The sequence below is a fragment of the Erinaceus europaeus genome, chromosome 5 (genome assembly GCF_950295315.1).
Source record: "Erinaceus europaeus chromosome 5, mEriEur2.1, whole genome shotgun sequence".
NCBI lineage: Eukaryota > Metazoa > Chordata > Mammalia > Eulipotyphla > Erinaceidae > Erinaceus > Erinaceus europaeus.
The window spans coordinates 122,786,853-122,803,205 of NC_080166.1; the positions used below are offsets into that span (position 1 = coordinate 122,786,853).

General features: G+C 37.8%; 1 protein-coding gene across 2 annotated transcripts; it reads left to right on the plus strand.

The window, feature by feature from the left end:
* Window positions 1-58: 58 nt before the first annotated feature.
* Window positions 59-15,697, plus strand: TWF1 (twinfilin actin binding protein 1). Of its 2 annotated transcripts, XM_007528619.3 has the most exons (9): window positions 59-150; window positions 2,202-2,279; window positions 4,067-4,245; window positions 6,165-6,260; window positions 10,127-10,231; window positions 12,252-12,377; window positions 12,597-12,747; window positions 13,258-13,379; window positions 14,538-15,697. In XM_007528619.3, the coding sequence occupies exons 1-9, from the start codon at window positions 126-128 to the stop codon at window positions 14,706-14,708; spliced, it is 1,053 nt and encodes a 350-aa protein (XP_007528681.1). In that variant the 5' UTR covers window positions 59-125; the 3' UTR covers window positions 14,709-15,697. The 2 variants fall into 2 exon arrangements, with proteins under 2 accessions (XP_007528681.1, XP_060047720.1); XM_060191737.1 differs by lacking the exon at window positions 2,202-2,279 and having other exon boundaries at window positions 85-150.
* Window positions 15,698-16,353: the final 656 nt, after the last annotated feature.

Below are 16,353 nucleotides of genomic sequence, written 5' to 3' on the forward strand. Positions count from 1 at the left end.
AGCGCGTCGCAGGTGGATGACGCTCCAGGGGGCGGCTAGGGAGCCGCCACTTCCTGGAGCCGCCGGCTGGGGCGGCTCGGTCAGCTCAGCGCCAGAGCCGGGAGCCGGGAGCTGCGGCCGCCGCCATGTCCCACCAGACCGGCATCCAAGGTAACGGCACTCGGAGCTGCCTCGCGGAGAAGGGGCTCCCGAGAGGCCTCGAGCGACCCGAGCGGGCTGCGGGACAGGCAGGCCGGGAGCCGGTCGGGTCTGGGAGCGGGGCTGGCGGGGCGAGCGGGGCAGCGGCGCCTCCGCGCCCCCGGGTCCCGTGCGCTCCAGGCCCGCGTCCCTCTCAGCTCGGCCCGGCCCGGCCCGGCCGCTGCCACGTTGCAGATGAGCCCGAGATAATTGCCAGGAGCGAAGGAAATTGCTGTTCCTGGCGGCCCAGTTGAAGGGGGCGTGCCTGATCCCACCGCCCCTAACCTGAGCCCAGCTTCCCTCCCCCTTTTAGATCCCAGGTAAGGAAGAACTGAAGCAGCCGAGGGTTCCCTTCGCTGTCTTTCCAGAGCAAGATTTTTCTTTCCCAGGTTCTGGGAGAGTGAGGGCTCCATCACTTGACTAGTCTGAAGGAGTGACACCGAGATGGTTTTCATTTCTGTAAAAGTTCCCCCACTCCCCCTAACTGTGCTGTAATTTGCTTCCCAAGTGGGAACATGAACTGTGTGTGTTCCGAGGAATCCCGCCGGTGGGATGTGCTTGGTTCTCAGGGACACCCCCACCCCGACCTCACCCCCCACCCCCAGGGATCAGAAAAGTCTGGTGTGTGTGTGTGTGTGTGTGTGTGTGTGTGTGTAACAGGGATCAGAAAAGTCTGGTGTGTGTGTGTGTGTGTGTGTAACAGGGATCAGAAAAGTCTGGTGTGTGTGTGTGTGTGTAACAGGGATCAGGAAAGTTTGGTGTGTGTGTGTAACAGGGATCAGAGAAGTGGGGTGTGTGTGTAGCTGGAAGTGCACTTTTAATGCCTGACCTCCATTATTTCCTGGTGTGTATGACAGTCTGGGAAGGCTCAGAGAATCAGGATGAAAAAGTATATCCCGGGGTTACTCGAGATCATTTAAGAGCTCTCTTATAAAGCCACGCCCAGACTACGCAGCTCTGCCCCAGATGAACACTTAATTGTTTGCTTTGTTCTTCAGGGTCTTTGACAACACCCACGCCTCTCCAGACACACAGACACCAGCAAAGTAGAATTGGAAAGCAGTTCTTCCTTTCTGGTTTTCTTTTTTTAAAAAAAAAATTATTTATTTATTCCATTTTGTTGCCCTTGTTTTTTTATTGTTGTAGTTATTATTGTTTTGTCATTGCTGGATAGGACAGAGAGAAATGGAGAGAGGAGGGGAAGACAGAGGGGGAGAGAAAGACAGACACCTACAGACCTGCTTCACCGCTTGTGAAGCGACTCCCCTGCAGGTGGGGAGCCGGGGGCTCGAACCAGGATCCTTATGCCAGTCCTTGTGCTTTGCACAACCTGTGCTTAACCTGATGCGCTAACGCCCGACTCCCTCTGGTTTTCTTTTTGTTCCGTGTTAGTTCTAACATTTAATTATTTTCTGACATTTATGTTTGATCCTAACTAGCACGTTCTGCGTGGTTCTCGTCAGTTTACAGTCTGAAACGAAATTGAAGTTTTAATAGGAACCCAGGGTTAGTTTGTAAAATATAAATATGTGTAGTAAGCTTACTCTACTTTTTGAGAAACACAAGTTTAAAAAAAATTGCCACAGGTAAATTTGGATTCATTTTACTGAGGTTCTTTTTAGTAAGGATAGGATATGTGATACTGTTTTCATAGAAAAATGTAGAAAATGACTTGCTGAAGGAAGTGATTTTGTTTACCCAAGTATTAGGATGAAGTCAGGTTTTCAGCTTTTCCAAACAAGCAGTAAAAGTAATGTTCAGAATTTGTTCAATATTGGGTTTGAGAAGTATAGTCAGTTGCTACTGAAACTAGAATTAGAGCCAGTATACTTGAAAACTGTATTAATATTTCTATTTCTTAGCTATATACAGTGTTCACTGTTAAACTTTTATGTTTTATGATTTAAATCACTGAAAAGGATACTATGTACTCAGGATTCTGTGTTCTCATTTTTAATTAAGTGACATTAGAAAATAATATTATATTGAATATAAAAATAGGTTTATTTTTTTTCCCCCCACAGCAAGCGAAGATGTCAAAGATATCTTTGCCAAAGCAAGAAATGGAAAATACAGACTTCTGAAAATATCTATTGAAAATGGTTAGTTAAGTATTTTTAAGTACTGCTTGTCCTGGGATAATTGGGTGCTGTATTTTTAAACTTCTCTAAGCCCGTGATTTGAACTCTTAATTAAGGTGGAGCAAGTATGAAGTTTACCTTTAGGTAACTTGAATATTGTTCATTTTGAGCATGCCCCTAGAGGCTTTGCTTTCTTTCTGAATTATGTAGCTGAATCTCAAGAAACAATATTTGTAAAGTGTCTTTCTCTAAAGTTTGTGCATCACAATTCTTTTCTATTACTGCTACTTTCTCTGGAAGGGAGATTAGTAAGCAGGTGATTATTTTCTTTGGAAAACTTTCTTAGGAGTTATTACTCAGAAAAGCTTTGAAGTAGAAACAGTATCTCAAACTATCCAGTTTAAGCTGTTGGATTGTAATGTACACTGTAGAAATGATTCCTCCCGGTATTTGTTTGGGGGAAAGTTCTGAGAATATGACAGGATTTCAAAAGAATTCTCTAAGCAGGAAAAACTTTTAATTTGGATGTATTTGACTTTGAATGACTAATTTATAAGTACTTAATTACATATGAATGCCAAAATATTCCAGTGGCCTGATTTCTCTAGTAACTTGAAATCTTTTGCTTGGAAAAACATTCTTTCATAAATTGGAAGTAAACCTATTTTGCTTCTTGTACTTGCACATCGAATGCCATAATAATTTGGAAATAAGCAATTGTTCCGCATAGATCATCACACTTCCGCATAGATCATCACACGAGTAAACACATACTGTCAAGTAGCATATCTAAAAAATTTGAAAGGTATCACTTCTATCACTTCCTAAGTGGCTCGTTAAGTAATGAAATGGTGATGTGAAAGCTTACCTAGGTGGTATCTCTACAGAGGGAAAATTGCACTGTTTTCTGAATCATTGTTTCCTTGTGTCAGTGGTATTCTTGTTTAGAGAATTATTTTAAGGAAATTACAATGAATTTATACTGTAACATGTACTTCTACTCCCATAACTTTATTAATTCCTAGTGGTTTATCATTATTGCATTAAGCCTTTAAAAAGTTTAGTATTTTTTTTTTTTTTTTTTGTATATGACCCTCTCCTTATATGTGCTTTTCACATAAATTCTTGAATAACATATAGTTAGGTTTGACAGAGAATACATTTTTTAAAGAATATAATAAATACATGCTACATTCCCATTCTCTTATTGAGGAACCTATTTTCACTTTTTATTTTAACTACATATTGCCATAATGAATTCCTTTGCACTTGTGTATCAGAGTTTCCTGTGCAGAGAAATTCAGAATTTTACTTGATTCTGTCAGATAGGACATCAAACTGACTATATCAATTTCTGCTTTTGCGTGGGTTTTAAAATTTATAGTCTGACCAAATTAGAACTAAACCAGGTTCTTTTGCTTTAAAATATCTTTTCCTATGCAATCCAAGGTTCATTTCAGAGATTTTATTTTTGAGCAGTGGTGCACGTACTTAATCTGTTAATAACAATAGAAGTATTTTGAAAAATAAGATTATATCCACACGTTGTTTAGCCACCCAGCTCAACTACTTATGGTCATTTTTTTTGTGTTTGTTTATGTATAAAACATTTCACTATGCTAATCATAAATTCTTCATATTTGTTTCTAGTGGTAGTGTATATCATAGTCACTTTCTGTTACAGCCTTTTTCCTTTCAACTTTTTGCTGTCAGTAATAGGAAATAACTACTAATTTAATTTTCTGTTTGTCACTACCGTTTGATATTTTAAGCCATTCATATATTTTTTAAAAAATTGTTCCTCTTAGAAAAACTTGTGATTGGATCATGTAGTCAGCCTTCAGATTCCTGGGATAAGGATTATGATTCCTTTGTCTTACCACTTTTGGAGGACAAACAACCATGCTATATATTATTCAGGTTAGATTCTCAGAACGCCCAGGGATATGAATGGATATTCATTGCATGGTCTCCAGATCATTCTCATGTAAGTACTTTTTTTTTTTTTTTAATGATTAGTTTACATTAAGTGCTAGGAAAAGTGGTTTTTCATTTTGTTTCTTCTGAAATATTCCTAGTCTAAGAGAAGAGTAAGGAGCAACAGTGATTTTTCCATAGAAAGGAATGGTCCTGGAGAAAATTCATGAATTGTAATGTACTATCAGGATTAACATGCTTAGATTCAGAAATCTTGCCCATGAAATCAATAAAATTACTGTGGATTTGTAAAATATATAGTGGTTATAATTTACTCTCAGGACTTCAGGAGAAAAAAACTAATTATTGGAATTGGGAGATAACATAATGGTTATGCAAAAGAGGTTGCAAACCCAAGGCTTCACTGTCTTGGGCTGAATCTGATCGTCACCTTGAACAGGGACTGAACAGTTGCCTGGTAAAAGACAAAACAAACAAAAACAATTTTTTTTTGAGAGCAATAATTTGTAATCTTCAGAAAAATACTTGAACATTATATTAGATGCTGGTATACACTGTCCAGGTGATAGAAAAAAGTATTAGTTTAGTAGACTTCGTAAATAGAACAAAAGATAAAATTGATACTGCCTAGTATTTTAAAGATTCTCTTGTTTCTTAACATTATCTTAATAGTTTTCTCAAAAGTTACACCTTCCTCTTTAATTTATATTTATTTTTCATCTAGAAGAAATGTTATACTTGACTCTGAAAATATCTCTATGATTAGCAGTAATCTTGAGTTGTTTTCTTTTGATAATAAATCCTTTCATAATATTAGGTGTTTAGTTCTTTGTGTCCTTCATAGATTGGCATATGCAGTAGGTAAGCTATCTCTATTTGCTTCCTAAATAACTGAGTAACTAAGTAATCATTTGAACTAGATTTTCACTGAGTGAACTACCAGAATCAAGATTTCTTCATTTCAGTGATGTTTCCTTTTCTGTATTTTAAAGTACTGTTCAAGTCTTATTTTTCATTAAAATTTTTTTTTACTATCTTTGTTTATTGGATAGAGACAGAAATCAAGAGGGAAGAGAGAGAGATTGAGAGACACCTGCAGCCCTGTTTCACCACTCGTGAAGCTTTCCCCATGCAGGTGGGGACTGGGGGCTCAAACCTGGGTCCTTGTGCACTGTAACCTGTGCACTTAACCAGGTGCACCACTGCCCAGCCCCCTCATTTTATAAAAATATGGCGTTGAGGATGAGCCCAGGGACTTACATTCATGTGGTATTGACTTCTGAGTCAGTGAGTGACAATCACAGAAAAGGAACCAAAGCACCTGTAATATTTGTAAGAGTTCTGTTTGGTCAGGCTTTGTTGTTTGTTTTCCTGTAGTCCCAGAGATTAAACCCATGGCTTCATGCTTTCAGGAGTGTGTTGTACTGTGGAGGCACTTCCCCAGCTCTGTTTTTTTTTTTTTTTTTTTTGGTTAATTAATGAACTTATGTTATGCTATGAAAAAGTCGTTTTAAAAAATTTATTTGGGGTACGGAGATTGCACAGTGGTTTTACACAGCAGGCTTTTATTTTCTGAGACTCAGCAGTCTCAAATTTCAATACTGGCACCATTATAAACTAGAGTTTAGCAGTGTTCTAGTTAAAACAAAACAAAACAAGACAAAACAACCACTTTTTGTTGAAAATGTGACATAAATTGAAGTCTACCTTAATGGTAATTGGTACTTATATGCTCATGTTATGGTGCTTATTTCTATACACATATTTTGACATATAGTTAATGAACTTCAGTTTCAACAACTCACTTAATTTTAATTTTATTATTATTTCATCACCATCAGAGTTACTTCTAAGGCTCAGTGCCACTTATTTTTAATGTGCTTGGAGATTTTAATTCAGGAAACCACATCTGTTAAAATTATAGTTTTTATCTGTAAACTTCTAAGTAAATTCTCACTGACTTAATAGGTTCGTCAAAAAATGTTATATGCTGCAACAAGAGCAACTCTGAAAAAGGAGTTTGGAGGGGGCCACATTAAAGACGAAGTATTTGGAACAGCAAAGGTACAGACCACCACTATGTGTATTGCAACTAACAGGGTTAAACAACTTGTAGATAATGATTGGGGAAATAGTACAGTTGCTAGAGCATTGGACTTACTGGCACTGCGTCTGTGGGCTGGTGCTCTGACTTGTCTCCTCTTCTGCCTGTGTGAAACTTTCATAGGTAGCAAGAGAAGTCTTTAACATATATAAGGGAGAAAATACAATACAGATAATACAAATTAATGCCAATGATTATGTAATTTTGCATCTATTCATTTGGACCTATTTATTTGGTATTGAGCATAAGTTATAGTTATACATTGTATCTACCCTTTAAAAAAAAGATTTTATTTATTAACCCAAGATAAGGAGAGAGAAAATCAGAGCATCAATCTGGTTCATGGGATACTAGGGATTGAACTCAGGACCTCATGCTTCTTTGTTTAGTGCCCTAGTCCCTGTGCTACCTTCCAGACCCTATGCTTACCCCTTCAAAATATATTGGAATTGTCTTTGTTAATTCATAGATCATAAAATTCAAGAACTTGAATATATCTTAGTATTTAGTAAAGCTGTTTTTAAAATTTTATTTTATTATCTTTATTGAATAGAGACAGCTATAAATCAAGAAGGGATATATATATATATATATATATATATATATATATATAGACAGAGAGAGAGAGAGAGAGAGAGGGCAGGGGGGAGAGAGAGACACCTGCAGCACTGCTTCACAACTCATGGAGCTTTCCTCCTGAAGGTAGGGACTGGGGGCTTGAACAGGGGTCTTAGCACATTGAAACAACGCGTATTCAACCAGATGCTCCACCACCTGAGCCCCATTGAGGTTTTGTTTTGTTTTGTCATATATTAATGAGGCAAGAGACAGAACCTGAATATGATTCTGGCATATGTATTGCTGGGGATGAAATTCAGAACTTCTTAATTATAAGTCAGGCACTCTTACCACTATGCCTTTGTTTTTTTAAAAAAATTTTTTATTATCTTTATTTATTTTTTGGATAGAGACAGCCAGAAATCGAGAAGGAAGGGGGAGATAAAGAGGGAGAGAGAGAGACACTTGCTGCCCTGCTCCACCACTTGTGAAGCTTTCCCTCTGCAAGTGGAGATCAGGGGCTTGAACCCAGGTCCTTGCGCACTGTAACATGCACTCAACCAGGTGTGCGCCACCACCTGGTCCCCCTTTGATTTTTTTTTTTATACTTATTCACTCATTTATTTTTTGCCTCCAGGGTTATCGCTGGGGCTTGGTACCTGCCCTGTGAATCCACTGCTCCTAGAGGCCATTTTCCCCATTTTTGTTGCCCTTCTTATTGTTATTATTGCTATTATTGTTGCCGGATAGGACAGAGAGAAATCGAAAGAAGAGGGAAAGACAGGGGAAGAGAAAAAGAGAAAGATAGACACCTGCAGACCTGCTTCTACTGCTTGTGAAGTGACCCCCTTGCAGGTTGGGAGCCAAAGGCTCGAACCCGTATCCTTGAACTGATCCTTGCGCTTTGCTCCATGTGCACTTAACCCGCTGTGCTACTGCCTGCCCCCACAGTGCCTTTGATTTTAAGTTTGACAAATAGGCTCAAAATTGACAGGGTACTTGAGTGAGGCATTCATTTTTAGATGTTTTTAGCATTTGTAACTGTGTTGTAGAAATAGTTGCTGTATGGTTTAAACCAGAGGATCAAGACACCTTAGCTGATAAGTAATTGGGATAATTAACTCAATAATTTAGAAATTTGATTATTTTTATTTAGCAATTCACTTTTTATTGAAAAAATGTGCATACTGAATATATTTATACATAGACAGATTCAGAAAAAACTGAAATTATGAGCAGGTATTTGCTTGTTTAGAGCTTTCAGTTTTTTTAATGTATGCATTTATTTAAAAAAAAATGTAATAGGCCAAGCGGTAGCTCACCTGGTTAAGTACACATACTGTAGTGTGCAAGGGCCCGGGTTCAAGCTCCTGGTCCCCACCTGCAGAGGGAAGCTTCACAAGTGGTGAAGCAGGGCTGCAGGTGTCTCTCTGTCTCCCCTCCCTCCTCCGTTTCTCTCTGTCTCTATCCACTAATAAATACAAATATAAAAAAAGAATACATCTGTTGTATTCTCATAAAAATCGTATTAGTGATTTAATAATGACTGACAAGATTGTGGGATGAGAGGGGTACAATTCCATACAATTCAATTCCTACCACCAGAGTTCCATTACTGCCCCCCCCCCCACCTCCCTGCATTCATAGTTTCCCTATTCTTTATCCCTCTGGGAGTAAGGACCAAAGATCTTTATGGGGTGCAGAAGGTGGGAGGTGTGGCTTCTGTAATTGCTTCTCCACTGGACATGGGCGTTGACAGGTTGATCCATACTCCCAGACTGTTTCTATCTTTCCCTAGCTGGGGAGGGCTCTGGGGGAGGTGGGGTTCCAGGACACATTGGTGAGGTCATCTGCCCAGGGAAGTCAGGTTGGCATCATGGTAGCAACTGCAACTTGGTGGCTGAAAAGCAAGGTAAGTATAGCAGATGAAATCTGGGGTCTACTTGTTGGAAGAATCTAGGAAGTCTATTTTAGGTATATTCCAAGGGGCCCGTAACTTTACTAATCTTTAAATTTTTAAACTTTATTTTATTTCATAGAACAGAGAAATTGAGAGGGTGGGGGAAGTAGAGAGTGAGAGACAGAGAGACACCTGTAGCCTTGCTTCATCACTTGTGAAGCTTCCCCCTTGCAGGTGACGACTGGGGCTTAAACCTGTATCCTTGTGCCTGGTAATATGTGCACTTAACCAGGTGTGCCACCACCCAACTCTGACTTTACTTATTTTTGCCTGAGCCTGACAGCTAATATGCAGGTGAGCTAAGAGTATTGTTTGGGAAGATGGTGTCAGAGGTAAGAAAGCTAGCCGGGGAGTCGGGCGGTAGCGCAGTGGGTTAAGCGCAGGTGGCGCAAAGCAAAAGGACCAGCGTAAGGTCCTGGAGTCCGGCTCTCCACCTGCAGGGGAGTCGCTTCACAAGCGGTGAAGCAGGTCTGCAGGAGTCTGTCTTTCTCTCCCCTCCTCTCAGTCTTCCCCTCCTCTCTCCATTTCTCTCTGTCCTATCCAACAACAACGTATCCAACAACAATGACATCAATAATAACTACAACAATAAAACAGCAAGGGCAACAAAAGGGAATAAATAAATAAATATTGAAAAAAAAAAGCTAGCCAGCCTTGGGGGCCTCATACATGCAGGTCTTGCACTCTGTCAGCTGAATCACTTCCTCAACCACAAGAGTTTTCATTCAGATTCAGAAAGTAATATGATTAGTAGATTAGATTAGATGGCAATATTTTACTTATTCATTCTTAATTGTGGCATGACTTTTAACACCACAGTTTTTATGAAAAGTAGACCTTTGGGAATTTTCTTTTCCTTTTGAATGAGCACTATCGCCATTTTCTGTGAATCATACAGAAATTGTATCAATCAATGCAGTGTAGAATTCAGAATAAGACAGGCACCAAGCCCCAGCAATAACCCTGGAGGCAAAAAAGCAAACAAAAAAACCACAGAATAAGAATGTGCTGATCAGTGATTAATAATTAATCTGTTTACCTGGAAATTTCCTTTAGTTGTCTGATGGGCTTGAAGTATGACCAGATTCATCACAGGCTTGGCATTAGTCAAGTCTCATATAAAGGATTCAGTAGTTAGTAAAACCTAAGGAAATGAATCGAGGTACCCTTACCATTTTTTCTTTTTTGAAACTTAGGAAATAAGATACAAAATATTTTCTGTTAAACCAGTTTATTCCGATTGTAGTCTCAACTCTAGAGTTTAACCTCTAGAGAATAACAGATAACAGTCTCTGTCTGTGCTTACAGGAGGATGTGTCATTGCGTGGATATAAAAAATACTTGCTTTCACAGTCCTCGCCTGCCCCACTGACTGCAGCGGAGGAAGAATTACGGCAGATTAAAATTAATGAGGTAAGTTAGATCTGTGAAACCTTGCAGAATGCTCAATGTTTGGAAATACCATGTTTTTAAATTAATAGATGTGGTGGAAACCAGAGACTAATTTAATAATATGACATACATTTATTCTGATCAGAGAAAGACTGCTAAATTTTTAGGAAAAAAGGTTAAAATTAAACATACCTGTTTTTATATAAAGAACTTCTGTCTTTATAATATATGTGAGAAGGCAGTAAATCTTCCTGTTGGATGTACAGCATTCTACTACAGATACTAAGTAAGTGGGAGAAGTACATATTACCCATTTAGTGTAAGGAATATTATGTCTAGTGAGGTCCAGGAGGTGGTTCAGTGGATAAAGCATTGGACTCTCAAAAATGATGTCCTGGGTTCAATCCCTGGCAACACATGTACCAGTGTAATGTCTGGTTCTCTCTCCTACCATTCTTCATGAATAAATAAATAAAATAAGAATATTATGTCTAGTGTTTTCTGAAGGTTTGTTTTTATTATGTTACTTTAAAGACTATTGATGACTAAGGAGCAGCTGGTGGATCTTTAAGATATTTAGGCTTTCTAGAAACTGTAAATTAACATCTGTGAATACTACTTGTGTGGGTATGTGCATTATGCCTAAGAGTATGGAGATCGTGGAGTACCTGTATAGGAGAGTCTATTATTTTCATCTCTTATATAGCCTGTCATTTTTAATGTGGTTCCAACAGCCATTCTAGTTACAAGTTAGAAAAGCTATTAGGGGAGTTGGGTGGTAGCATAGTGGGTTAAGTGCACATGGTTCAAAGCATAAGGGCTGGCGAAAGGATCCCGGTTTGAGTCCTCAGCTCCCTACCTGCAGGGGAGTCCCCTCACAAGCAGTGAAGCACGTCTGTAGGTGTGTCTATCTATCCCCCCTTCTCTCTCTTCCCCTCCTCTCTCCATTTCTCTCTGTCCTATCCAACAATGAAGACAGATAACAATAATAACTACAACAATAAAACAAGGGCAACAAAAAGGGAATAAATAAATAAATAAATATTAAAAAAAAAGAAAGAAAAGCTATTGGATTTCTATTGAGGTTTTACAGAAGATAAGGCATAAATACCATTATTCACAACTCTAAGTAAGTAATAGGAATCATTCTAGAAAGCAGTTGATTTTATTTAATAGTAACCTGATAGCAAGGATCTATTATAGTAATTAACTCCAGTTATTTGAGTAGGGATTTTTATATGTTTCTTTTTATTTATTTATTTTTTACAATTTTGATAGTTTGTTTTATTCCTTGCAATCAGAGTCCAGAGGATCATATTGGGGTATGCATTTGCACATATTCTATGATGTTTTCATTTTCTGGTATCATTTATGCTGTAGAATCTCCATTCATTATTGTAAAATAAAATCTATTTTATTGGGACCCTGTACTAGCAAATGGGACCCTATACTAGCTATTTATTGAGTATAAGAGTCTTACACATGAGCGTTCGATGCTTTCTTGAAGTACTCTTCTCTTGTACCTGTGCACTCATGCTATTAGTAAAGAAAGCTCTAAGTCTGGAACTTCTGCAGTAGAATAACTTATTTAGCTGTGTTGTGTCTTTGTATACTGTTTGTATTCTTTTAGTTCAGTGCATGGTGTTTGTGTTGCATTTTATGTCTAACAATAAAACGAAGCTCTGTATGCATTACCTGTTTATCACACAGCTCACAATTTTTACCAAGTAAGTTTTTGTAGATGGAATCTGAAGGCAGTTCAGAAAGCTTCTATAGCTCATTACGGTTGTTCCAAACCTAACATAGAAATAAAACCCCACTAAAACTCACGTAAATGTTCACTGTCAGCATTTTCATAAAGACGTTTCATGCATTCTGCATGTTGACAAAGATCTAACAGGACATGAGCACATGTAAAAATTACTCACTTTTTAAGTTTATAGTGTTTTAAAAGGAATTCCTTTAAAGAAGTTGGGTTTTCTTTGCCTTCTGACATTCAAAAACTAAAACTTGATCAATAAATTCAATCTGTCACACTTAGGTACAAACTGACGTGAGTGTGGACACTAAGCATCAAACACTGCAAGGAGTTGCGTTTCCTATTTCTCGAGAAGCTTTTCAGGCTTTGGAGAAATTGAATAACAGACAGCTCAACTATGTTCAATTGGTAAGAGACATATGATTAGTATGAAATGATCACTGTCTAGTAGCTTATGGCATATATAAGGTTTCTTTTTTTATGGAGTTAAAATTTTTTAAATTTGTTCCCACTACAAAAACAGTACATATTTACTATGAGAAAAATCAGAATTACTTTCTCCTTTTTTTTCATTATAAGATTGAGCTTTCTCTGTGTGTTTTAATATATTTTGTTTCTCACTGACAGGAAATAGATATAAAAAATGAGACTATAGTTTTGGCCAGTACAACAAATACAGAACTAAAAGATTTGCCAAAGAGGATCCCCAAGGACTCAGCACGTTACCACTTCTTTCTATATAAACATTCCCATGAAGGAGACTACTTGGAGTCGATAGGTCTGTGATCCCTTGCTTTTAACATGTTTCTTTCAGTTCACTTTCTCTATTTCTCATCTCAGTGATTTATATCTTAATTTTTTTATTGTGGGGATTAATGATTACAGTCGTCAGTAAATATAGTTTTTGGTACATGTGTAAAATTTCTCAGTTCTCTGCAAAGCTTTTTAACTCTCCCCACCCACCTAGGCTCTTCTCCACCATCATGCACCAGGATCTGAGACATCCCCCTCACCCCTGGAGTCCTTTACTTTGGTGCAATACACCAAACCCAGTCCAAGTTCTGCTGTGTTTCCCCTTCTGCTCTTATATCTCAACCTCTCTCCATGAGTGAGATCATCCCATATTCATCCGTCTCTTTCTGGCTTATCTCACTTAACATGATTCCTTCATGCTATATCCAAGATGAGGTGAAGAATGTATGTAATTTATTACTTGCCAAGATTGAATTTTATGAGCCTTTGTGCTGTAACTGATATGCTGATGGTTATGTGTTATTTTTATTTATAGTTTTTATTTATTCAATGCCTGGATACACATGCAGTATAAGAGAACGGATGCTGTATTCTAGCTGCAAGAGCCCTCTGTTAGAAATTGTAGAAAGACAACTACAAATGGATGTGATTAGAAAGGTAACTTAACCACCTACTTATTTAGATTTGTTTACATATCTAATACCTGCGTGTTTTAAAATTTTTGGTTTCTAAGCTTTTTGTTATCATTTCTGTATAGCCTTTGATGTATCATAACTTGCAAATGGAATGTTTTCTTCTTGTTCTTACCAGAAATTCTTAGTATCGCCTCTGCTGTCTTAAGTGTCTGAGAATGACCTTGACCTTCTCCTCCCTTTAGATCTGGTAGCCATAGACTTCATTCAGTTATTTAAATTTAAGTACATTGGTCAGACAGATAACTCATTGGTTAGGGAGCCTATATTTAGGCAGCCCAGTTTCAAGTCCTGGCAGCACACAGTAATAACAGTGCACATATTCAGAAAGTTCTGTTGATCAGTGCAACTGGAAATATATGCTTGGTGACCACAAACCTCATAAGAAACTACAGCTTCAGTTTGCTATCTTTTCAGTCGTTAGGAGTGGAGGCAGTGAGTACAAATGATTGAATTTGAGGGAACTAAGCTACCATTCTTGTTTAATCTCTTAAATGAAGATGGGGCCAGAAGAAAGATTTGGCTTATTATTGAGTCTTTCATCTCTTAAAGCACAAATTTTTATAAACTGCCAGTGTTTTAGGTATTGAGCCCTTCAGGAGTAGAACTTGGGAATCACCTTCACTAGTAGGGGCTGTAGATTGACTTTTGTGAAACAGGACCGGATAGGAAATGTTTTAGACTTTGTCAAGCCACATGAGGTTTTTCTCACGTTTAGTTTGTGCAATCCTTCAAAAAAAAAAAAAGTGAATACACTTTTAACGTGGGCCAGACTTGACTAGCTGACTATTGTTTGCCAGCTTTTGTTCTAGAGAGAGGAGGGAGGGGGCCATGAGTATGAGGTCCTTGAGTGCATACAAGTATGTAGTTTATCAAAATAGAACAACTAGAGAAAGTAGTGGTAACATCTATTTTTAAACATTAAATTGAAGAAGGAACTAAACAGATGCCATAATCAACTTTTTTTACATTTAGCAACTCATTTAACATTCCTCTTCATTCCAAAATAAAAGTATTTGCTTGCTGTCTTTGTGCTATTGCTGGAATGGATATTGTGAGCGCTTATACCTGAGAACTGGCTTGTTGGTTATGTTGTCCTTTTCCCTAATTTCATCTCTTACAGATAGAGATAGACGACGGAGATGAGTTGACTGCAGACTTCCTATATGAAGAAGTACACCCTAGACAGCATGCACATAAACAAAGTTTCGCAAAACCAAAAGGTCCTGCAGGAAAAAGAGGGATTCGAAGACTGATAAGGGGCCCAGCTGAAACTGAAGCCACTACTGATTAAAATCACTATATTAAGTTTAACTAGTTTTTTAAAAGTTCAGCTTTTAGTACAGGAGAACTGAAATCATTCCATGTTGATACATAGTATGGGGGAAATTGTTCTTTTTGAAAAATGGCACCTTTCACTTGTGTGCTTTTAAAATTAATGTTATAGAAGACACCTGATTTCTATTTTTGAGTTAAGGCTAAGAAAGGGTTTGACATAGTCATGTTTCATTTTGTCACACTTTTCACAGAGTTGAATATTCAACACTTTTCTCATAATTCTTAAGCTTTATATAGCAGAGTCAGTTCCAGAAAGACTAATGTCTCCAAGACACACTTCCTATCAGTCTTTGGTTAGACAGTGAGCTTTTTTCTTTAAGGAAGAGAGGCCTTCAATATTCACACTGTTTATTGAATATGTCAAGGGCCAGGTTAGACTATTTCCTAAGCTGAAAGCTTAGGGTGCCTAGAGAAAGAAAACACAGGCTTATTCTGAGAAACTGTTAATTCTCAGGATGTGGGGTCATCTGCAACTTTCAGAAACAATGCTTTACTGCAGCAGCCTTTTCTAATTGACTTTTTAGTTGTTTACGTAAGGTAAAAACTATAGAAAATCAGCTCGCTCTGAAACCTTGAGAGCCCCAGATATTAAAGAAGAAAATAGCTCAGTATTTTGTACATCGCAGGATTTCTGATGAACTCAAAAGGCATGTTTAAACAGATCTAGTAAATTCTTTACAATTTTAAACTTTTTTTTTTTTTTTTTTTTTAAACTAAAGCACTGATCAGCTCTGGTTTATTGTGGTGTGAGGGATTGAACCTGGGATCATGGAAAGTCTCTTGGAAAGGCATGAAAGTCTCTTTGCATAACCATTATGCTATCTACCCCTGCCCCAACTTCAAACACTTCCAAAGTAAGTCATCTCACTTTAATATGAGACCAAGTATTTTGATTGGTTATTAAATAACATTTAAAAACAAGCCAAAAAAAAAAAAAAAACCAAAGTTCAAGATTCTTCTCCAGAAACATTAATGGTTTTTTTTTTTTTTTCTCCCCAGCGCAGTGCTCACATTTGGCTCCTTAGTGCTGGGAGCCCTCTGGCGCCTCAGGCAAGGAAGGCTCTGGATAACTGTTACTTTGTCTTCCTAGCCCCAGATTGTGTTGTCACTGATTTTAAGGTCCTGACACAACCTTGTTTCAATTTATATCTTTTTTTCACAACATTTAACTGTTTTATAAAGCTTTGCATTTTCATTTACAGTCTGTAGAGATTTTGAGCCTTATTTTCTTGGGACACTTGAAATGGAGAGAGCTAGAACACTTCATATTTAATCTGTTATGCCTGCTGCAGGAGCCATAATGGAGAGTTTTCCAAATGAACTGTGGGGATCCAGGATTTAGAACTTTTTGGCCTAAACTTTATGCTGCAAAAAACAAATTTCAGAAATGCACATTTCATAGTATCAAATACAAAGCACTCATTTTTATACCTTATTATCTAAGGGAATATTGCACCTTTTTTGAAATTCAGTGTGTTTTCAAGTAATGTATACTAGAATGATTGGTTGACAGATTTTTTTTCTTCTAGAGAGTATTTGTGTGTTTTGTTTGTTTACAAATAATCAGACTAACATTTAAACAGGAAAAACAGAGTAATGTT